The sequence below is a fragment of the Mus caroli genome, unplaced genomic scaffold, assembly GCF_978045245.1.
Source record: "Mus caroli unplaced genomic scaffold, Mus_caroli_1 scaffold_3, whole genome shotgun sequence".
Taxonomy (NCBI): Eukaryota; Metazoa; Chordata; class Mammalia; order Rodentia; family Muridae; genus Mus; species Mus caroli.
In genome coordinates, this window is record NW_028227258.1 from 73,734,017 (window position 1) to 73,756,484 (window position 22,468).

General features: G+C 51.6%; 1 protein-coding gene across 2 annotated transcripts; it reads left to right on the forward strand.

The window, feature by feature from the left end:
• Positions 1 to 8,530: 8,530 nt before the first annotated feature.
• On the forward strand, positions 8,531 to 19,931 carry Rhbg (Rh family B glycoprotein). Of its 2 annotated transcripts, XM_021158763.3 has the most exons (11): positions 8,671 to 8,776; positions 9,084 to 9,157; positions 14,742 to 14,928; positions 15,358 to 15,508; positions 15,616 to 15,763; positions 17,229 to 17,395; positions 17,636 to 17,773; positions 17,943 to 18,076; positions 18,565 to 18,686; positions 19,387 to 19,460; positions 19,607 to 19,931. In XM_021158763.3, exons 3-11 carry the CDS (start codon positions 14,762 to 14,764, stop codon positions 19,673 to 19,675), a joined length of 1,170 nt encoding a protein of 389 aa, XP_021014422.1. In that variant the 5' UTR covers positions 8,671 to 8,776; positions 9,084 to 9,157; positions 14,742 to 14,761; the 3' UTR covers positions 19,676 to 19,931. The 2 variants fall into 2 exon arrangements, with proteins under 2 accessions (XP_021014420.1, XP_021014422.1); XM_021158761.2 differs by lacking the exon at positions 9,084 to 9,157 and having other exon boundaries at positions 8,531 to 8,776.
• The last annotated feature ends 2,537 nt before the right edge of the window (positions 19,932 to 22,468 follow it).

Consider the following 22,468-nt stretch of genomic DNA (forward strand, 5'->3'; position numbering starts at 1 on the left):
GCCTGCCTCTGCCTCCCAAGTCCTGCGTGGATTTCTGTCTCGAAAAACAAACAAAAAAAAAAGTATTTTTTTAAAAGGGCAGGAAGGCCTTGAACTCACATCAGTCCTTCTGCCTCCACCTCAAGTGCCTGAGCTCCCACACCCGGCTGTTTTGTGTTTTTATGATGTGTGGCAGCAACACAGATAAAGCCTGTACTCACAGGTTTGACTGGTTTGTCCTGTAGGAGGGTGGGGCATAAACAGGTTTCTTGCTTAAGAGGCTGGGAGAGTCTGGGTCTTTGTTTCCCACAGATTTCAGGGCTTCAGGAGAGACACGATGGGGTTCCCCCTGGAAACATGGCTCTTCTCCGGGTTTGATGCTAGCAGAACCACCAGGGATTGTGATTCACTGAGACTGGAGCAAGAGCTCTGTACAAGTTCCTGGGCCAGGCCCAGAGGGCGGAGGCCCAGCTGCTACCATAGCGCAATGCGCACTGAAGTTGTTGGGATCGTCCCGGACTCCTCTCAAACCTCCTCAGAGAAAACTCCCGTGATGGGGTCAAAACCTGGCATTTTTCCGAGTTCTCCCCCGGCACAGGTGCTTCTCATGCACACCTGGGTTTAGGGTGCCAATCAGAACCCCCAGCCCAGAGTGGTGCACTTGGGAAAGCAGATGCCACCAACCATGCTGTGCCCATCGTCTGTGGGACATTTCAACAATGTCCTGGTGTCGGGTAGGAGTTCTAGACTCAGTTCTTGTGGCGGTTTGAATTAAAATAGCCCTTGTAGACTCATATATTTCAATGCTTGCCTCTCAGTTGGTGGCCTTATTCTTTGGAGGAGGGCATGGCATATCTGTGCTCTTGGAGGAGCTGTTTCACTGGGCGTGGGCTCTGAGGTTTCAAAAGCCCAAGCCAGGCCAGAGTCTTTCTTCCCCTGTCACCTGTGTGTGGATCAGGATGTAGCTCCAACACCATGGCTGCCTTTCTGTCACCATGCTGTCTGCCATTATGATCATGGATTCATCCTCTGAAACTGTAAGCAAGCTCCCAATTAAATGCTTTCTTTTTACAAGAGTTGCCTCCGCCATGGTGTCTCTTCACACAGCAATAGAGCAGTGACCATGACACTTCCCTGTTCCAGGCTCTCTTACTGACAGAGCCAGCAGCAGGCCTGTCCCAGGAGGCTCTTCCTGCAGCAGGGCCCAGGTCTGATTTCTGCCACCTTTCTTCAAGCTCTTAGTGAGTGGTGCCCTTCCCACTCTAGGCCTCCCTCCCATCTAGACTCGACCACACCAGTTCCTTTACACGATCCAACTGTCTGCACACCAGTCTAGCTCCTCCCCCATTGCCATCTCGGACGTGTGGTTAACTGGATCCAGAGCTTGGAAGAGAATCAGGTGGAAAGAGACAGGATTCTGAAGGAGCTTCTGTCCGTCTGTCCTTTCCCTTCTGAATCTCTTCCCTTTCCCATGCTGACCTTGATCTCAATATGTGGCTGAAAATGACCCTGACCTCCTGATCAACCGGGTTCTCCTTCCCGAGTGCTGGGATGGCAGGTGTGAGCCAGCACACCTGCTTTGTTCAGTGCTGCAGATGGAACCCAGGGCTTCAAGCAAAACATTCTCCCAGCTGCACTACGTCTCAAACTCCAACTAATTTCTGGTTTTCGAGACAGGGTCTCACTATGTGGGTTCTTCCTGTCCTGGAGCACATTATGTAGACCAGGCTACCTTGAACTCACAGAAGATGCTCCTGCCTCTGCCTCTGGAGTGCTAGAACAAAGACGTGAACCACCGTGCCCAGCATAATTTTCTTTTAAAGGTTTATATATATATATATATACATATATATATATATATATATATATATATATATATATATATATATATATATATGAGTACACGGTTGCTCTCTTCAGACACACCAGAAGAGGGCATCAGATCCCATCACAGATGGTTCTGAGCCACCACGTGGTTACTGGGAATTGAACTCAGGGCCTCTGGAAGAGCAGTCAGTGCTCTTAACTGCTGAGCCATCTCTCCAGCCCTGCAAAATTATTTTTTTAATGATCAAGGTTTACATTAGTGAAAAGTCGGGGTTTGGTGTTTTGTTTTAAGACAGTGTCTCACTGGGTAGCCCCCACCAGCTTGCAATGCTTAACCTGGCTGCCTCGCCCCCAGAATATTGGTTTGGGTTACAGGTGTGCTCCACTGCACAGTGCTAGGGTTTTTTTTTTTTTTTCCTGTTATTGATGGGAGAGAAAGATAATGTTGCATACAACTTTGAAGGGAAAAGAAAGTGAAATGGGACAGGACTGTGATCCCAGAGCCCAGGAGGTGGAGGCAGGAGAATTGCATGGAGGGGTTTTTGTTGTTGTTTTTGTTTGTTTGTTTGTTTTGAGACAGGGTCTTTCTGTGTAGTCCTGGATATCCTGGAACTCCCTGTGTAGACTACATTGGTCTTGAAATTACACCTGGCCCTTAAAGTTTTGTGTGTGTGTGTGTGTGTGTGTGTGTGTGTGTGTGTGTGTGTGTGTATGTACACTGTACACAGCCAAAAGAGAGCATCCAGTTCTCTGGAGATATAGACAGGGAAGCCACCAGCCTGGACTACTGAGTAAGATTCTGTCTCAAACTGAGATAAACAAACAAATGGAAAAAGAAGCTGATGGAAATAGTCATGAAGAGTGTAGAGTCGGGAGGGGTAGGAGGTTTGTGGAGGAGAAACTGGGAAGGGGAATAACATTTGAAATGTCAATAAATAAAATAACCAATAAAAAATGGAAAAAAAAAAGCGGGGCGTGGTGGCGCACGCCTTTAATCCCAGCACTCGGGAGGCAGAGGCAGGCGGATTTCTGAGTTCGAGGCCAGCCTGGTCTACAAAGTGAGTTCCAGGACAGCCAGGGCTATACAGAGAAACCCTGTCTCGAAAAAACAAAAAACAAAAAAAAAAAAAAAAAAAAGAAAAGAAAAAAAAAGTACTGCTACTTAAGTTTAGGGAGAGGCTGGTGTAGGAGAGAGATAAAGGATGCCAGATATAAAGTGCCTGGCAGAGGAATGGGGTGAGATGGGCCAATGCTCAGAGTAGGGAGAGTTTGATGGGGTTAGTGGTAACTGATTCCTGAAAGAACCAGAGAACCTTGGGTCAGCTGTTGTTGATGTTTAAAACTAATAGCTGAGCTGGACATAGCCTATGCCCCAACAATAGCAGGAGTTTATAAGACTTAAATAAATATTTAGGATTCAGTTACAGAGGAAGGCTCCCAGACTCTCTTCCCTACCCTTAAAAAAGACAAAAGCACAGGGCCCTGGTGGCACACACCTTTAGTCCCAGCACTTGGGAAGAGGCAAAGGTGGGCAGATCTCTGAGTTCGAGGCCAGCCTGGTCTATAGAGTGGGTTCAAGGACGACCAGAGCTACACAGAGAAGTACGGTCTCAAAAACAAAAACAATAAACAATAAACAAACAAAACCAAAGCCAAACAAAAACCAAACAAACAAAAAAATCCAAAACCCCACAAAACTGGTATTCAGGAGACAGGCAGGCAGATCTCTGAATCCAAGGTCAGCCTAGTCTAAAAAAGTGACTTCCAGGCCAGCCAAGGCTACTTTACTTAGTAAGACCCAGTCTCCAAAATGAAACTTAGGCCCAGTTGTCCACATCCCAGCAAGCTAACAGCAGGAGAAATAAATAGAAACAGCCATCCAATTCATTTCCCTTTCTTCAATAGCATGAGTAGTAGCCACGGCCAGGCTTTGGTCACCAGCCCATCAACAAGGCCCAGGAGGTCATACCTGTCAGTCTGTCTGTATAGTGCACAAGGAGACTGAGACTCAAACCATAGTCAGCAAAGTGCTCTCCTGCCCAGGCACCACCCACACCACCCCCAGCAGGAACACAAAGCTCTTAAGTTCTTATGCTTCATGTGCCTCTGGTTTTTAGATTAATTGGGGCTATTCTTTTTTAAATTAAAAAAATTACATTTACTTATTGTATGTGCAGTGTGTTTTTGGAGATGAGGGGACAGTTTGTGAGAGTTGGTTCTGTCCACTCCCCATGTGGGTCCAAGGGATTGAACTCAGGCCATCTGCCAGGCTTCGCAGCAACCCTTCACCTGAGCCATTACCATCATTTTAAACCACGGAATCAGGGCCACTGTTGGACCTTAGAAGCTTGATCTACTCTTGTTCAGCTTCATCCTGAAAACTCAGCATTGTGTTTGGTCATGTTGAGTGTGGAGACAGTCTCCCAGGACTTGAGCCCAATGCCCAACATGAGGCAGCTGTTCAAATGGAGTGCATTAAATGAAGAACTAAGTGGGGAAGGGAAGAAGAAATAAACAAGATATGAAAAGGTATTAAATGAAAAGGTCTTTTTCCCCAGTTAAGCATGACACAGTGAGTAATCTGACCCAGGCAAACTTTTTATAAAAGCTGTATTTCTGTGTGAGGGTGAGCACTCATGGAGGGGCAGGGACAACTCTGCGGTCTGGAATCTCCGCCCTTCCACTTTGCAGAGGTTGGTTATTTCATACTGTGTCTGTACAGTCCACGATCGCTGCTCTGTGAGTTTCCGGATGCTTCTCCTGTCTCCATCCCTCATCTGCTATAGAGTGCTGGCATTAAAGATGTCTATCTTCCACATCAGGTTTCCTCCTGGGACCTAAGGCAAGCATTTTCACCGGCTAAGGTCCTAAAGCCCCAGGACAAACTTAACAGAGGCTAACATGGAAAACCGCTAGAGAGAAATGGCCTTTCAATTTTTGTCCTGCCTTGGTTTGATATGTAATATGTACATGTGGCAGTACTCTGTTTGGACAGTGGCACAGTGGCTGTTGGTTTGGGCAAGATTGAAGTCTGGGGTTCATCCAGCTAGAACATGGGAAGAGATGAGCTCTCTGGCATAGCCTTTTTGCTGTTCTCGCAGGAGAGAGCTGGGGTAAAAAGGAACTGCCCTTCAGGTCTCCCCACAGCTACTGCTTCCTCTGACCAGAGTCCCAGGTTAGGAGTGCCTCTCCATCATGGCACTTTGGACTCTGACTTGTCTGGTCACCTCCCCTGATACACCCTGCCCAGAGCACCAGCTAGACCTTGGTCTGTTATATCCCCAAGATCTAGCGCGGTGGCTGGCACACAGTAAGTGCTCAATATGTGTTTGTTGAACGAAAGAAAGTTCTTCCTCTGCCTACGCTGCTTAAGAACAGTGTGGCGGGCTGGTGAGATGGCTCAGTGGGTAAGAGCACCCGACTGCTCTTCCGAAGGTCCAGAGTTTGAATCCCAGCAACCACATGGTGGCTTACAGCCATCCGTAATGAGATCTGACTCCCTCTTTTGGAGTGTCTGAGGACAGCTACAGTGTACTTACATATAATAAAAATAAATAAATCTTAAAAAAAAAAAAAAAAAGAACAGTGTGGCTTAGCAGTTAAGAGCACTGGCTCCTCTTCCAAAGGTCCTGAGTTCAATTCCCAGCAACCACATAGTGGCTCACAACCATCTGTAATAGAATCTGATGCCCTCTTCTTGTGTGTCTGAAGACAGCTACAGTGTGCTCATATACGTAAAATAAAAACAAATCTTTTTACTGTGTGTACCTGGGATGTTACCACATGCCTTTAATTCCAGCACTTGGGAGGCTGAGGCAGGCAGATTGCCTTCACTTTGAAGCCAGGTTGGATTATCTCTTGAGACTGTCTCAATAAAATAAAATAAAATAAAATAAAATAAAATAAAATAAAATAAAATAAAATAAAATAAAATCCAGTGATCTGATGCCTTATGCCTGGGATCCTGGGCTCCTAGTCCTGGGAAGTGGAGGCAGGAGGATTCTAAATCCAAAGCCAGCCTGAGCCACTTAAGACCTTGTCTCCAAAGAAAAAATTGTGGGAACAGGGGGTTATGCCTATCCTAGCCCCACAAAGCTCCCAGCTCCTGCTATCTGCATGGGATCAATAGCTGCCTGGTTCCAATTCTTTCCTGGAGCCTCAGAGTGTTGAAGCTGTGACCCATTTACTGACCTTGCTTAGCCAATCAGATGAAATTAATCACCACATCTGTGGAGGGCTTGCCACAGTGCCAGCCATCTATAGGAATCACCACATCTGTGGAGGGCTTGCCACAGTGCCAGCCATCTATAGGAATCACCACATCTGTGGAGGGCTTGCCACAGTGCCAGCCATCTATAGGAATCACCACATCTGTGGAGGGCTTGCCACAGTGCCAGCCATCTATAGGAATCACCACATCTGTGGAGGGCTTGCCACAGTGCCAGCCATCTATAGGAATCACCACATCTGTGGAGGGCTTGCCACAGTGCCAGCCATCTATAGGAATTATCTGGAGTCCTTGTGGAAGATGTTATTATTCTCACTCACAGACAAGGAAACTGGGGCTCAAAGGGCACTCAATAATCTGCCTGAGGTCACACAGTATAGATATGAAGAAGGAAGGAAGGAAGAGAAGGAGGGAGGGGGGGAAGGAAGGGAGGATGGCGGGGTGTCTGTATGACTGTAGCTTTGCCGGTTCTCGTGTTTGCCCCCTAAGCACACCGGAGATGGTCGGTGAGACTAACAGCGACAACAGCTCCTAGAACCCAAACCAAGGCAGCAGGGAGAGGAAGTGTGTGGCCTTGGCAGAGAGCATCCTGGAGCAACCCTGAGTTACTTAGTAACCTCAGACACTCAATTTTCCAGGGACAACCTGCACAGGCCGGGCCATGGCAAGCAGGAGACACCAACTCCCCCTGGCTTTAAATGCTTGGCCAGTCATGACTGGACACCAGAGATGGAAAGTCAAAGATTGGGCAGACCTCAAGACTAGACAGACGGAGACTGGTGATACAGACGTCCCTCAGAGGCCTGCAGTTGAGAAAGGAGTGAGGCCCGAAGCCCATCACTTCACAGGATCCTAGGAGGGGGAACCAAGGGCCAGACCTCAGCAGGTGATCAACAGAGCCGGGACTAATGCTTGATGGATGGTGGGTTAGAGAGTCTTCTCAGGAAGCAGACAGGCGGGGGAGCCTTAGCAAAGGTTTTCAGGTTCTCGCTGTATTGGACCAGAAAGAATACCGGCTGGTGTCTGTCACATAGTGTTAACACTTCAAGGTCACGCCTTACAAGGGAGTGAACGTCCCATATGCTGACCATATGCTGGCCCAGTTCTTCTGTCTTTCCAAAGGAACTTCTGAAGCCCTCCCTGATTCAGCGATTGAAGAGCTAACATCTGCTAGGCTGGGGCCTCTGGGGCCTAAGCCCGTTATATCCTTGTACTAGACTATCTGGTTCCAACCCTAGGACCTAGCCCAGGGTAGACACTACATGAGTATTTATTGAGTGAATGAATGAAGAAGAGAAAAGGGGGAAGTCGGGCCCTGGAGGAGTTGTAGATGAAGGGAGGTATGGAGTTAAGAGGAGGTTAGAATCGGACCACAGCTCTCTCTTCTCCTTTCTCTAGTTCTGGGGGCATAGAAGGCTGTTCCTCCCAGACCTGCTGGAACCACCCAAGCAACTACTGACACCAAGCAGGGCTCAGGAGTCACACCTGGGACAGGAGATGGCCCCCTAGGAGGTGACCCATAGATGCTGAGTCTTTATCTATGCTTAACCTTCTTGCTGACTGAAGAGTGATGGAGAGTCTCTGGACAGGGCCCACATGGACCAGCTGGGAGCTGTGTCACCAGAGGCTGATCTCTGGTCTTTCATGTGCCTGGCTGGACCCTTGGCACAGGAAACCAGACACCTAGAATCCAGGTTTCCTCCCAAGGCCACACAAGGGCAGGGGCAGAGGCTCAGGTCCCTGCTGAGACAGTGGAAGAACTGGACAATGAGCAGAGGGTTAGCAAGCTGTCCTACCGTCCCTGCACCTGTGGACTGCAGGTTTCAGAACCAAGAGTACCAGTGTCCCTACCTGCTAGAGTCCTTCAGGGACCATGGCTGTTGGAGCTGTAATCCCAGCTCAACTTAAGGTGGTAGAGGCTGGGGCCGGAGAGATGGCTCAGCAGTTAAGAGCACCCACTGCTCTTCCAGAGGTCCTGAGTTCAATTCCCAGCAACCACTTGATGGCTCACAACCATCTGTGATGGGATCTGATGTCCTCTTCTGGTGTGTCTAAAAAGAATGGCACTGTACTCATAAAATAAATAAATACATCTTTAACAACAACAATAACAACAACAACAAAGGTGGTAGAGTGGTAGAGGCAACTGCTTCTGAGAGGGGCCATCTGGTTTCTCTCTACAGCCAGGCAACGGAAGATCTCAGCATTAGTCTGATTCCTTCCTATTAACCTAGGGAAACCAGGTAGGACCTTTAAAGGATACTAGCTTCTTGGATGTCGCTCTCTCACACCAGGTTTAAAGGGACGAGTACCTCCCCGCCTCCCTCCACCCTCTGGCAGCTGGGGCACAGTTGGGGAAGCTCACACATCACCGGTGCCTCGGCGGGGCCATGGGAAACAGGACCTGACCTGCGGGGCTAGTCCCTGCCAACCTGAGCTGAGGGGTGGGGCTCCCCAAGTTGCAGCACGGCCTCCGGGGGGCGGGGCCTCACCTTTGCGGTGGCAGGAGTCAGCTCGCCGGCCAGCACTGCCCTGCCGGAGCCCGGGAGAGCACAGCCGCGTTCATGGCCCGCGTTCCCCGCCACCGGCGCCTGGTCCTGCCGCTGCTGTGCCTGCTCTTCCAAGGCGCCACCGCCCTCCTCTTTGCTATCTTTGTCCGCTACAACCACGAAACCGACGCTGCCCTGTGGCACTGGGGCAACCACAGTAACGTGGACAACGAGTTTTACTTTCGCTACCCAAGTGAGTGTGGGCGAGGGCGTGGGAAGCAAAGCCTCTAAGCCCCGGGTGTGTAGGGAAGGGCGTTGATGGGTACTCCTGCCACCGAGATGACTGCCGGGGCTTTAAAACAGTCCCCTTTCTCTAGTGTCCCTCTTGTTCCAGGCACTGCTGGGGATGGCACATGCTCTATGTCAGGCTGAGGAAAGGCAAGGCTCAGTCAGAGTCAGGGTCACACAGTAAGGGGAGCTGGGGCTTCAATCCAGTTGTAAGTGGTCCCAGTGTTAGCTACTGTCTCACCTTCCATTGGGGCTAATTTGACTTTGTCTAGGAGTCCAGCTTGACCACAGGAAAGAGAATCTTGGTGGGACTGCCAGGTAGCGTGCAAGAGGAGACAAGGGAGAGGTAGGTGTGAAATCCCCACACGGTCAGGCGTCGAAGATTGGTTTCAGCACAAACACTCCAGGTTTGAGAGTGAGAGGACCCTGGACCCATTTGCCAGTTTCAAGGCCAGTGTGAGGCGGGCTAGGGCTGTGCTCGGCGCTGCACTATTATCTCATCTCACAGTTTAAGATGGCTGCGGTGTGCCCATTATCACCCACCAAGAATCGCACAGCTAGACTAGGGCTTACACACCATAAACTTGACCACTGACCATTTGCCTCCTGACAAGGTTCTGGACGGGGAGTTAACCCCCTGACGGAGACAGAGCATCTCCTTCGAGGTTGTAACTGAGGCACTGGACATCTGGGACCAAGCACACTGCCCCTCCCTCTAATGCCCAAGTCAACCTTCTCTAGTTCCAGTTCCTCATCCACGTGCCAGGAAGAAGCTGGGGGGATGGTTTGTGCCTGTAATCTCAGTGCTCCAGGGGTGGAGGAGGGAGGATCTGGAGTTCAAAGCCAGCCTCAGCCACACTGTGAATGTGAGACCAGATTGAGCTAACAAAACTCTGTCAAACAAACAAACACCAAAAAGGAGTGAGGGAAAATGTCTCTGTTTGAAGGGCATGCAAAAAGCAACAAGGCTATTAAACCCACTTTCTGCCGCTGAGCTGGTGACAGGCTGTCCCTACCTCACCCTGCCCTTCCCCAGCAATGGAGACATAGAGGGCTAAGGGAGACTTTGGACTGTGCCAGGAAGCACCAGAGCCCCCAAACAACCACAGCACCTCCGTCTCCACAGTTCATTCCTAGTTGTGGCAGGGATTGGCAGCATTCAGGCCTCAGAGAAGCTAGGATCAAAACCAAAGCCCTAAAGCTGGCCCTAGACTGATGGACACTAACTGTCCACAGAGCTGGGAGTTGGGAGGAAATGAGCCAGGCAGGTGAAGGAGGTGAGTTTTGGTTGTCTAAGAGGGTCAGAAACAGCTTCTCTTAGAGCCTCTGGCCCTGTTCATTCCAAAGCCCAGAATCCTGCCTTTTACAGCAGAGGCAGTGCTAGGCTCTCCTTCCCAAGAGGGCAGCAAGGACCATGGCAGATTTACTGCCTCCCAGCCCCAGTATTGACCTCTGTGAACTTTGAGCCTACTGTTTGGGGAAAGCTGGGCAGGAGGGAGATGTGAGGTCTCTAAAGCCTGTGCTTTGATGAGCCGGGTACTCACCAGTCCCTGTGTCCAGAGGAAAGGGTCAAGGCCAGAGGGCGGGTAGAAACCACCCTCTGATTCAGAAGATGAAAAGAATCTTTGGTGAGTATTGACAGGCCAAGGTCGCAGGCATGGTTACCCTAAGGGGCTGTCAGGAGATGGCGATGTCTCCCTCAGATAGATAGGACGGGAAGGGCCCTAGGATTCTGTAGGCTACCTCTCTCAGATCAGATGTGAACAGAGAGCCAGGAAGGTCACTCACCTACCCAAGATCACATAGCAAGTCACAAAAAGAGTGGGACAAGAGCCAGGCCTCTTGGTTCTCCTTCTGGAAGCTTCAGCCATGTTCAGGTTACTCCAGTTTACCTTATCTTTTAGGCAGGGTCTCACAAAGTAAACCAGGTCAGTCTCAGACTTACCATCCTCCTGTCTCAGTTTCCCAAGTACTGGAGAATACCCTGCCTACAAGCACCTCTCATTCTACAAAGTCAGTGATTCAAAAAAAGGGAAAGGCGGGGCGGTGGTGGCACGCGCCTTTAATCCCAGCACTTGGGAGGCAGAGGCAGACGGATTTCTGAGTTCGAGGCCAGCCTGGTCTACAAAGTGAGTTCCAGGACAGCCAGGGCTATACAGAGAAACCCTGTCTTGAAAAAGAAAGAGAGTGGGGAGGTGGGGGGGAAGAGCCAGAGGGCAGCCCACTGAGAGAAAGGGTTCTGAAAACCTACAGAGGCCCTCGGGAGAGGCCTCACTCCCAACAGGGACTTGACCCAGACAGACTTGGGACTATCTTAGGAGAGGTGGAGGCTGGGACGGTGGCCTGCCTGGGAGGATTCAGCCTGTTTTCTGGAAGCTAGGGTTGGAAGAGGCTCTGAGATGGCAGCTCCCACTCTTCTCCTCTTCACGCCGTATAGCTGCCCTTTCCAGAGGAAGCACCCAAGGCTTAGAGAGGTCACGTGTCCAAGGTCACAGGGTCAGGTGTGTGTAGATGCTGGAATGGCAGCCCTAGTTTTGCTAAGGTTTTGCCCTGTCAGGAGGAAGCTGGAGAGGGAAGGTGGGCACTGGTGGCCCCTCAGGACTTTATTCGTCTCACCTGAGACTGGGTATCATAAGCCCAGGCTGGCTTCAGACTCACTGTGTAGTTAAGTCTGGCCTTGGCCTTCTCATCTCCCTTTTGCATGGCAGAATCACAAGTGTGTGCCACCATGCCTGGCTGGGATTGAGTTTTCAGTGCAAACAGAAGCATTTAAAACAAGCTCAGAGCAGTTGAGAGAAGTTCCTGCATGAATGGTCTTTGAGGCATGCCGCCCAGCCCCCTTTGGTTTCTGACTGTCCTTGGACAAGAACAGAAAGAGTTCCTTTTCCATGTTTGAACAAGGGAAAAGGACAGGGAGTTCTGAAAGGCTGTAAGCTATCCTGGTGTGATGGCACACACCTTTAATCCCAGCACTTGGGATCTTTGAGAGTTCTAGGCCAGCCTGGTCTACATAGTGAGTTCCAGGACAGCCAGAGCCATGTAGTGAGGCCCTGTTTAAAACAAAAGCAAACAAACAAAAACAGAAAGAAGAAAAAGAATGCAGGCTCTGGCTGAGTTCTAAGTGTGTCTCTCCTTTCTGTTGTGTGTATGATGTGGGTGACCCTGAGGAGCGGGCACTGGGGGTGTGGCAGTCCATTTTGGAGTGCCAGAGGCCTCCAGACCACACTCTCTGAAGCCCATGGGGCTACAGATCCCAGTTGCAGGAGTGAGCAAGGTGCCACTAGATTCTCTGGTCCTGTTCTCAGCTCCAAAACAACAAAAGCTTTAGCTTCTCTCAGGGATCCTATTTGCACCCCAAAGTTCAGTAGCAGCTTTCAGCTTTTGTGTATCTCAAGACCAAATAACACAAAACACAGGCCTGAGAATCTGCCTCTTCTTATGAGAGATTCAGGGTCATCCATTATAAAAATGAATACAAGTTGAATTTCATTATGAAAATTCTTGGAGCCAAAGTGTTTTGGGTTGGGGGCATGTTTATATATGCATAATGAAATATCTTGAGGATGGAACTCATGTCTAGACAAGTATTCCACTGATACCCAACATACACCACATATACAAATAGCCTGAAGGTGACTTCATGAAGCCTGAGTAGTGAGCCTGTGTTTTGAGTAAAGCCCATTAGATGAGGTGTGTGTGTGTGTGTGTGTATGTGTGTAATTTTCCACTACTGCATCATGCTGATGTTTAAAAACTTTGTGGTTCTGGAGCATTTGGGGTTGCTGATTTGGAAAGAGAACTTGCACGAGGAAAGACAAGCAGAGAAACGAAGCTAGATATCCAAAGAGAGAATCTTGGAAGTATGGATGCACGGCAGCCAAAGCTTCACTACAGCTTCCAGCTCCCAAGTGGTCAAGGGAAAAGGTCAGCATGAACGTGGGTTCTCCTCAGAGCCAGAAGCCTCCCTGTGCAGGCTCTGATTCACCACCCTTGAGAGCTGGAACTGACTTCCCGGGTGGCAGCTGTACTCTAGAGCCCTGTCCGCAGATGCTCTGCACATCTGTTGCTTGCAGGTGGGAAACAGAAATTCTCAGGCAAGTGACATTTCTCAGCCTCAGAGAAGAGAAATTCCTCAAGTAGAGTACGAAAGGAGGGAGTCTGGAGAGTAAGAAGGCCTGGTGCCACTCATTCCCAGACGTTTACAGAAAGGGCCCTCCCACGGGTGTTCTACTGATGGGTTTTGTCTTTGCTTGTTTCTGTTTGTTTGTTTGTTTGTTGAGACAATCTCATTATATAGCCATGGCTGTCCTGAAATGAACTCTCTGTGTAAACCAGGCTGGATTTGAACTCAGAGATATCAGCCTATCTCTGACTCCCAAGTGTTAGGATTAGAAAAAGATGTGCATCACCACACCTGGCCTTGTTCATGATTTTATTTAAAGATTTATTTACTTTATGTATATGAGTACACTATAGCTGTCTTCAGACACCCCAGAAAAGGGCATCATATGGTTGTGAGCCATCATGTGGTTGCTGGGATTTGAAATCACGGCCTTCAGAATAGCAGTCAGCGCTCTTAACCGCTGAGCCATCTCTCCAGCCCAGGTGGTCAAGGCTTTACCCACAAAGTGTTTGTTTGCTACCTGTCTCCCAGCTCCCTTCATGCTGGTTCTATATAACTAATTACTCAACAAATTATCTGTATAAATATTATTTTCAGTATAATTGTATTATTTGTACTGGCATTTTATACAGAAAGCCAACAGAAAAGGCCCCACATCTTCCTGGACAGAAACCCCGCTGAAATGCTGGACTGTTCAAGTAAAACTGGCCACATGTGGTCCCCATGCTGTGAGCAAAACACTTGGGAGTTTGAGGCAGGACATCCAGCATCTGAGGTCAGCTGGACTACACAGTGTGACCCTGTCTCAACAGAACAAGTGTGATGTATAACATAAAAAACTCAACGTATAGAAAGAAACAAATGGAAAGGCACTCCTTTCTCCTGAGGGCGGCTTCATGATGTACAGGCCATTGTAGGGGGTAGGGGGTCACTATACTGAGCTGTACAGCACAGTAGCCCTGCCCCCTCCAATTCCTTTGTGTGTGGGGGTGGGGTGGTGTTCCTCAGTTCCTGTTAACAATTCAAAGCCGTTTCCTAAATGATTTTTATTTTGAATCTTAAAATCGGGATGTATGGACTTTGAAAGATGAGAGATGAAAGTTAGACATCAAGAAGGGCTTCCCTGGGGTGAGGGACATAGCTCCGTGGGTGAAGTGCTTGCTGGGTGAGCATTAGGTCTGAGTTCAGATTCTCGGCACACAAGTAGATGTCAGGCATAGCAAGGCTCGTTCATGATGTCAGCACAGTGGGCAGAGAGGGACAGACACTGGGGCTTGCTGGCTGTCTCCTCTGGTCATGTTGGTGAGGTCCAGGTTCACAGAGGGGCCTTGCGTATGAGGCAGAGCACACACACAAGCACACACACACACACACACACACACACTCGCACCTGTGCGCACCCACCTGAGAAGAGGGACATACCGGACGCAGAAGGAGGAAGGAGAATCTTGTGTGTTGAGGAGACAGGGCTGGAACAGCAGGGAGAACTGATTCCTTCCTATTCCTTGGGCGAGCAGATAGGCCAGGTAGGTGAGCGGACGCTGGATGGAGCAGGGTGTTGTAGCTCCTTCTCTGAGCAGGGATAACAAGGACGGCCTGACCCTGCTGCTCCAGGCTGAACGCTTTGTTCCGGCCGCCGCTCCTGGCAGGAGGCTGTTATGCCTGGGGAATTCTACAAGCCTGGTGCTGCTTCAAGGCAGTCCTGTCCGCAGGAGCCAGGCACTGGAATGGCATCTGTTGGCTGGTGGGTGTGTCCAGACCAGAGCAGGCCTCATGCCGCCCCCTTGGCTGCCTCTCGTCTCGGCAGGCTTCCAGGATGTGCACGTCATGGTCTTCGTGGGCTTTGGCTTCCTCATGGTCTTTCTACAGCGGTACGGCTTCAGCAGTGTGGGCTTTACCTTCCTAGTGGCCAGCCTCACCCTGCAGTGGGCCACACTGCTCCAAGGCTTCCTGCACTCTTTCCACGGTGGCCACATCCACGTTGGCGTGGAGAGGTGGGCACTAGTGAGCCCCTGGCTCCCCCTAAGACCCCATTCCCCAAAGGATGCCAGACCTCCACTCTGCCCCATAGCCACCCTCTCCAGGCCACTGTCTGTCCTCATTGTCTGACCTGTGTTCCCGAAGACACTCATACACCCCTCCCATTAGGCCTCTGACATCGAAGCTCCTAGGAGGACAGGCAGCTAGTGAAGAATGGCTCCCCCTACCTGCTGCTGTTTCAACCTAGAGTGGGCCTTGCCCATCACTTTCACAAGGGCTGCTCCTCCCTCTCCAAGGGTGGGTGGTACTCATCGGATACCCAGGGGGAGGTGCCCCAGCACTGACTCTCCTCACCCTGCCCTGCATGCCCCACACCACACCCCTCTGCCCGACGGGGCCTGGAACCATGTTCCTTCCACCCCTCCCACCCTACCTGACTGCAGCTTGATCAACGCTGACTTCTGCGCGGGAGCTGTGCTCATCTCTTTCGGGGCTGTTCTGGGCAAGACTGGGCCAGCCCAGCTGCTGCTAATGGCCCTACTGGAGGCAGTGCTGTTTAGCGTCAACGAGTTTATACTACTCAGTCTCCTGGGGGTAAGTCTGGCCAGGAGTGGGTGAGACCTGGCTGTCCGTCCAGCTCTGAGGTCGGAGAGGTGGATGGAGAGCAGGAGCCTGCCTCACCGTCTCTGTCTTCTCTCCAGGTGAGAGATGCTGGAGGGTCCATGACCATTCACACATTCGGGGCCTACTTCGGGCTGTTCCTCTCACGGGTCCTCTACAGATCCCAGCTGGAGAAGAGCAGGCATCGCCAGAGCTCTGCGTACAACTCTGACCTCTTTGCCATGATTGGTGAGGCCTGCTGGGGAGATGTGGCGGGGGCTACAGAGCACCCTGCCTTAGGAAGGTCTTCTGGCACTGTCAGGCATGCTTTGGGTCCTTCCTACTTGCGTCCTGAGGGCCTGAGATCTGTGCTCATCTCTGCCCCTAACTTATGACCCAGTACTGGGGTACACATACGTCCATACAAGGCCCTGGGGTTTTCCCACGTTCACCTCAGTCCTACTTGAAACTTTCTTGGGCTACACAACCCATGTGTTTGGAGCTATTCCTCACCCCTGCAAAGTCCTTCCTCTTCCGTGGCCCTGCCGGCCCCAGGCCACCGGAGCTTGACCCTGCTTCTCCTCATAGCCCCCAAACCTCCACATTGTCAGGCAGAACGTCGGGGCCCTGGATCACCCCCAGGGAACAGTAGGGCCTGTTTCCCCCAGGTCCCCTCTGCTGGCCTCTGGCCTCTCTGCCCTCCCAGCCTGCCATCTGCACCTCATGCTTCTTTGGGGGTATTGAATATGGCCTTCAGTTCCTGCTCTTGCATAAGCAAGGCTGGCTCGATTTCCTTGCCCACATTAGGCTCACTGGGAAACAGCTGAGCCCTCCTTGCCCTTGGCAACCCTTCACACAGGATGCTTCCAGGTAAAGGGGTCGGGAAGGGGATGGAGGGCTCAGGTTGTCTGAAGCCTGAGAACTGAGCCCGAGACACTGCAATGAATGTCCTCGTCATGAGGCAGCATAAGGACTTTGAGTCAAGGTGAAGGACACAGGTCACACACACACAAGCTCCTGCCCTGCTGGCCCACCCTGCCAAGCCCCTGCTGCTTCTTCCTACTCTGAGATTAGTGCTGGAAGACTTAAAGTAGGGCCTGGAGGGGGTGGCACACACCTTTAATCCCAGCACTTGGGAGGCAGAGGCAGGTGGCTCTCTGAGTTCGAGGCCAGCCTGGTCTACAGAGTGAGTTCCAGGATAGCCAGGACTACACAGAGAAACCCTGTCTTGAAAAACAAAACACAAACAAACACACACAGAGACTTGAAAGCAGGGACCTGCTTCTTGCCCCAGTGCAGAGCAGGTACCCCTGCACCCCAGCCCAGACTCCTGAGGCCTGTAGGGGCCACCGTAGCTGAGTTGGTACAGCCCCCGCGCCCCCATATATGAGTGCCCACAGCTGCTGTCTGTTAACAGCCTCTGTCTGACTCCCCTTCTTTTTCTGGTTTAGAGAGGTGGTATGCTGTGGATGAAAGCTAGAGTGTGGTGTGTGCTAGGTACGCACTGTTCTATTGAGCTCTGCTCCAGGCCCTTCTTGAGCAGTTAGGCCTGCTGGGCCATGAAGCAGACATTTAGGGACATTAACTCTCAACTCTCACCATAGGAACTGGTGCGCAAACAGGCTGCTTAGTAATAACTGACCTGTAGTGCAGCGCCCCCTGGTGGCAGGGCCACTCACTACCAGATGCTCACCGTGACTACCCACTTGTTTAGGAACCATCTTCCTGTGGGTTTTCTGGCCCAGCTTCAACTCCGCGCCGACAGCGCTGGGGGATGGGCAGCATCGGACCGTGGTCAACACGTACTATTCACTCACCGCAAGCACCCTCAGTACTTTCGCCTTGTCAGCCCTTGTCAGTGGAGATGGACGACTGGACATGGTATGGGGAAGTGGGTGAAGAGCCTGACCAAGGGAAGGGATCCCCAGGGGCAAGCACTGAACCTCCATCTGCAAGCGGGGGAGTGGGATTAGATCAGGAGCAGAGAGTATATGAAAGCTGGTGAGTCGGTGGCTAGGTGACGGAAGGATCTAGAAGCACTAGGTGCCACTGTAATGAGTATGGTTGGGACGTGTGGGTGTGATGGTCTAATAAGATACCTTGGCGGTTTTGTCCTTTAAGGTCCACGTCCAGAATGCAGCACTGGCTGGAGGTGTTGTGGTGGGTACATCAAGTGAGATGATGCTGACACCCTTTGGGGCTCTGGCAGCTGGCTTCCTGGCTGGGACTGTCTCCACACTGGGGTATAAGTTCTTTACGGTATGGTTGCTTCTCAAGACTGGGACTAAATATGGGAGGGAAGGAGCCTGGACCAGTGACTCAGGATTCCCAGACCTTCTGCTACTTCTCCACCAGGTCCTGGATACGGATAGATAGACTGACTATCCACTCTGTTTATCCAAGCCTGACTCTCCACCCTATCCTCCAGCCTATCCTTGAATCCAGATTTAAACTGCAAGACACATGTGGTGTTCACAACCTCCATGGGATGCCAGGGGTCCTGGGGGCCATCCTGGGAGTCGTGGTGACTGCACTTGCCACCCACGAAGCTTATGGAGATGGGTGAGTCCTCTCTCATTCTCTCCAAAGTGACCTCTCTTCTTCCTTGAGAGCCAAGGGAAAAAAAAGCCTTTCCACCTGTTCCCATCCACCCATTTAGCCAATCACCTACTAGTATGGTGAGAACCGAGGGCCTGCTGTGGCCTGACCTCCTGGTCAGGGCAATGGAGATGTCCATAAAGTAAACAATTTCAAGAGCATTGAGCATTCCTTCAGGACCAGCAAGAGGTAATGACCTCTGGGGTCTACACCTCACACTGTGAGCCAGGAGTAGGGCAGGCGAAAGAGACCTTTGACTGGGTTCTGACAGGTATGTGGAGGTGGCTGGCTTAGGACAGGAGAGCACTTGAAGTGAACCTGACTGAGCAAAGGCCTGGGTGAGAGACGCTGGGGATCCCTGCACACCCTCTGGCTGCCCACAGGCACGAGTGACACAGGACACCCTGGCTGACTGTTCCACATCCATCATTCCCTGTCTTGTCTCCCTTCAGCCTGCAGAGTGTGTTTCCACTCATAGCCAAGGGCCAGCGGAGTGCCACATCTCAGGCCGTGTATCAGCTCTTCGGAATGTTTGTCACACTGGTGTTTGCCTCCGTGGGTGGCAGCCTTGGAGGTGAGTAGCTTTAGCTGGGCAAGGGTGTCAGGTAAGAGCCCCAAGGAGGGGTACCCAGGAGGAAGGGCAAGGGATGCTTGCCCTTCATGTAGGCTCACTTCCACCAAGATTCTCTCAGAACACCTGCCTGTGTCAGTGACTGGGCAGCATGGCCTCAGAGTGAGGAGGTACTGGTCTAAGGTCACACCGGCCACTGGGAAGGAAGGCTCCTCTCTGGGCTGTGTGCTGATTTTCTTGTGTTGCTTCCCTGTGCCACTAGAGGGCAGTCCAGCCCCAGCTGCTGGGAAGAGGCCAGGTTCTGGCCTGATGCTGTAACATCCCTTCCCACTCACACCCATCCTCATCCTGAAACTCTATGGTCTAGTTCCCCGGGTCATGTTTCATGTGATCATTGTCCCTTAGGCCTTTCCCATATGGAAGGCCACAAGAAAATGAGCATCTCTGCTTCACAATTGAATCACGATACAGCTGCAGACATGAACAAATTCTCTCACTTCTACTGGCTGGTGTCTTTGTGGGTAACTTGAGGGTGGAGCCACCTTGCAGGACTGTCCCTTCTCAGAAAGGTGGACTCGCAGACCTTGGCTATCTGGAATTCACCATGTTGTCCTTAAGCTTACCAACCTGTGGCCCTAGGTGATAACCTCCCACCCTGGGCAGGGACCAAGGGCCCTTACACACCCTTCCCTGTGGCTACCAGGGCTCCTGCTGAGGCTTCCCTTTCTGGACTCCCCTCCAGACTCCCAATGCTTCGAGGACCAGGTTTACTGGGAGGTGAGACACCGATATGAGTTTGTCCCCCCTTGACACTCCCTCTCTGCTACCTTGCCTTGCCTTGGGCTACCACTTGCCTCTTTCCTTGTTTATGGGCTCCTTCTCAAGCTCTCTGGAACTTTTCTTCATCCCTCCCTGTTTTGCAGGTACCTGGAGAGCAGGAGACTGAGACCCAGAGGCCTCTGAGGGCTGGGGAGTCAGACACCCAGGCCTAATTGCTGCCAGCGTGAGACTGTCCTCAGAGAAGACAATGGCTCCTGCCAAGAGAGCCTTCTCTGCCTTTGTTACTGTTGTGCCTGGAAGCCTGCCGCCCCTAGGCAGATCCCAATTAGCTGTGGCCAGAAAAGGCCAAAGCCAGCCTAGGTGACTGCCACCCCATTGACCAGTGTTACCCTGTTCCAGTGTCACCCAAGCCAGCTCCCCTCTGGGTGGGAAGCTGGGTGATAAACAATGTATTACCAAGGACTCTGACACCTGTGTGCGCCTCTCCCTTTCACTGCTGAGGCCAAAATCTTGTGACAATCAAAGACCTTAGTGTTGACAAACCCTCTTTGGGTCCACAGAACTCCACATTCTACTGTATATGTCCCAACTAGTCCCATCCTCTCCAGGAAGAGGCATTATTGTCCAGAATGTCTGTGTCCACTTCAGCCATCTGATGCTGTCCCCAAATCCTTCCCTCAGCTGGCTTTCCAGTGCTGGGAAGAATAGGAAGAAGCCCAAAAGGAGCGTCCAAAGGGTGGTCTGCCACAAAACCTCAGCAGTTGGAGGCAGTCAGCACCTGATGCCAGTTCATGGCTCGGTCCTGACAATGGCAAGGGTCATGTGGTTCTGGGACTGTGGATGAAGAAGGCAGCTGGGCGCGTGTTGAGTTGACTCATTTGACCACAAGAGGGTGCTCTAAACCAACAGACGATGCCACCTCTCTGCCTCGCTCAGCCCAGGTCCTTTCCACAGGCATCCGTTGAAAAGCCTCTCCTGAGCCCCACCCCTTCTACATGTCAGGTGATGCCAGAAACTTCATATCTCATCCCACTCTTGGCGACTTTATCCTTTCGGCAGGTGGGAGCCCCTTCTGCCAAGAGCTGAGCACAACTACAGACACTTCTGCCTCCAAACTAAGGCCCCTCCAGGGGAGGAACCCAGAAAGTAAGGACACATCCTGGGCTCTACTTGCCCAGTATGTTCCTGGGCTCCCCTGTGCAGCTGGAGGTGGTGGAGAGCTATAGCTCTAGGGAGCTATAGCCACTTGTTCTACAGCCCTCTCCCCTCCGTACTTCCCTGCCCATTGCTGGCTGGGCTATGTAGGCTGGAGAATCCCAGGATTGAAGTACAAGGGTCCCAGTCACTGTGGAGAAGTAGTTGGGAGAGTTGGGACCCAGCTCTGGATGGGTGATGGACAGCCAGCTGGCTTGGCCTGCCCCCAGCTGTTCTGGTGAAGGAGAGCTGTGAAAATTCCTTCACTTATGGTACCGAGATGTTCAGGCTGGCCCTCCCTGCTGCTGGTTCATTTTGAACTGCAACCAAGCCTCTTCTTCAGGCAAAAAAAAGAAAAAAGAAAAGAAAAAAGAAAAAAAAAGAAAAAAGAAAAAAAAGAAAGAAAGAAAGAAAAAAGAAAAAAAGAAAAAGAAAAGGCTCTTCCAACACTGGGAGAAGCCATCTCAATCCAGGGCAGGGAGGCTTTCCCATTTTCCTTACATGCAGGGGCTCAGGATGGATCCTGCAGAGTATTCCGTTTCATCCTTTGTGGTTTCCAGTTTGATAATGCAGGAAAGATGGGTCCCTCTTTCAGGAGCCTCAGCCTCGTCATCACTGGTCCCCCTCATGGTGGGCTATCTATTCGGGATGGGTCAACAGGGTGACAGGGGGAAGCCAAGGACAAGGCCATGTCATCCCTCAGGACAATGAGGCCTCTGCCTCTCAGGACCAGCCTCTCTGATCAGCATGCTATCCCTCTCAGTGAAGAACAAGGGTACCCTTGCCTGCTCACGAACTCTGTCCAGCCCCAGTGCCTGAGCCCTGGGAACGATGATGATAATGTATCCTCACTCCCTGCCTGCTTCTGGAAACTAGATTGAGGCGGTGCAGAAAGTCCCCTCAGAAGTGCCATACTCTGGATTGGCACACTGTATATGTACTACGAAAGTAAGTGTCCAAGAACACGGAGCAGGAGGCCGGGGACCTTAGGATGTTCTAACAGCTATCCTCTTTGGTCTGGGTGGGAGACTACCTGGCCCGGAGGAACCTTCGACGGTCGGGCCGTGAGCATTGGGATTCGCATCACGGCTCAGGCCGCTCCTTGGAGGAATTAGACACGGCGCGGCATCCGAGGTGCGGCCCAGTGGCTGCCGTCGCCCTCCCTCCCTCGGCGGCTTTGTCTGGCGAGCTGCGCCCACCGCCCGGCGCCCCCGTGCGCAGCCAACAAAGCAGGCTACTGTCCCCGGGCCGTATGCAAATGCTCCAGGCGGCCAGCGTCCCGCCGCCAGCTTCCAGCCTGAAAGGGTCGGCCGGGCAGGGGGCGGCCGTGCTCCCGGGATAGAGCACCATTGTCTGTGCCGTCCGTGGCAAGAAGACCTGCACCGGCTTCGGGAGCTTCAGCTTTGGGGTCAGACCGAGTAGGCACGCACTGACCCCTGACCCCCACTCCCGACGCAGCGTATGCCTCTGAGTCATCGTGGCTGGGGTTCAAAACCAGCAGCCGTGGATTCTCGATGCTCACCCCTTAACCCATCTCTGCCCTCCTGCCCGCCTTCCTCACATCACACTGATCTAGAGGAGTCTGGTAGATGCTTCTGGGGCCAATTCTCTTCCAGAGCACAGAGCAAAGTACTCAAGATGTCCTTAAAATAGAGCAAGTTACAAGGCAAGATGCCATGTTGGGTCGTCTGTGATAAGTGAGCTCCGGAGCCGCACGGGACTCCTTCTTGCCAGCCATCATGTTAGTAGGCCATTTTTACTGAAGGAACCATCAACAAAGGCAAAACAGGTAACACCCAGCGACACCGGGG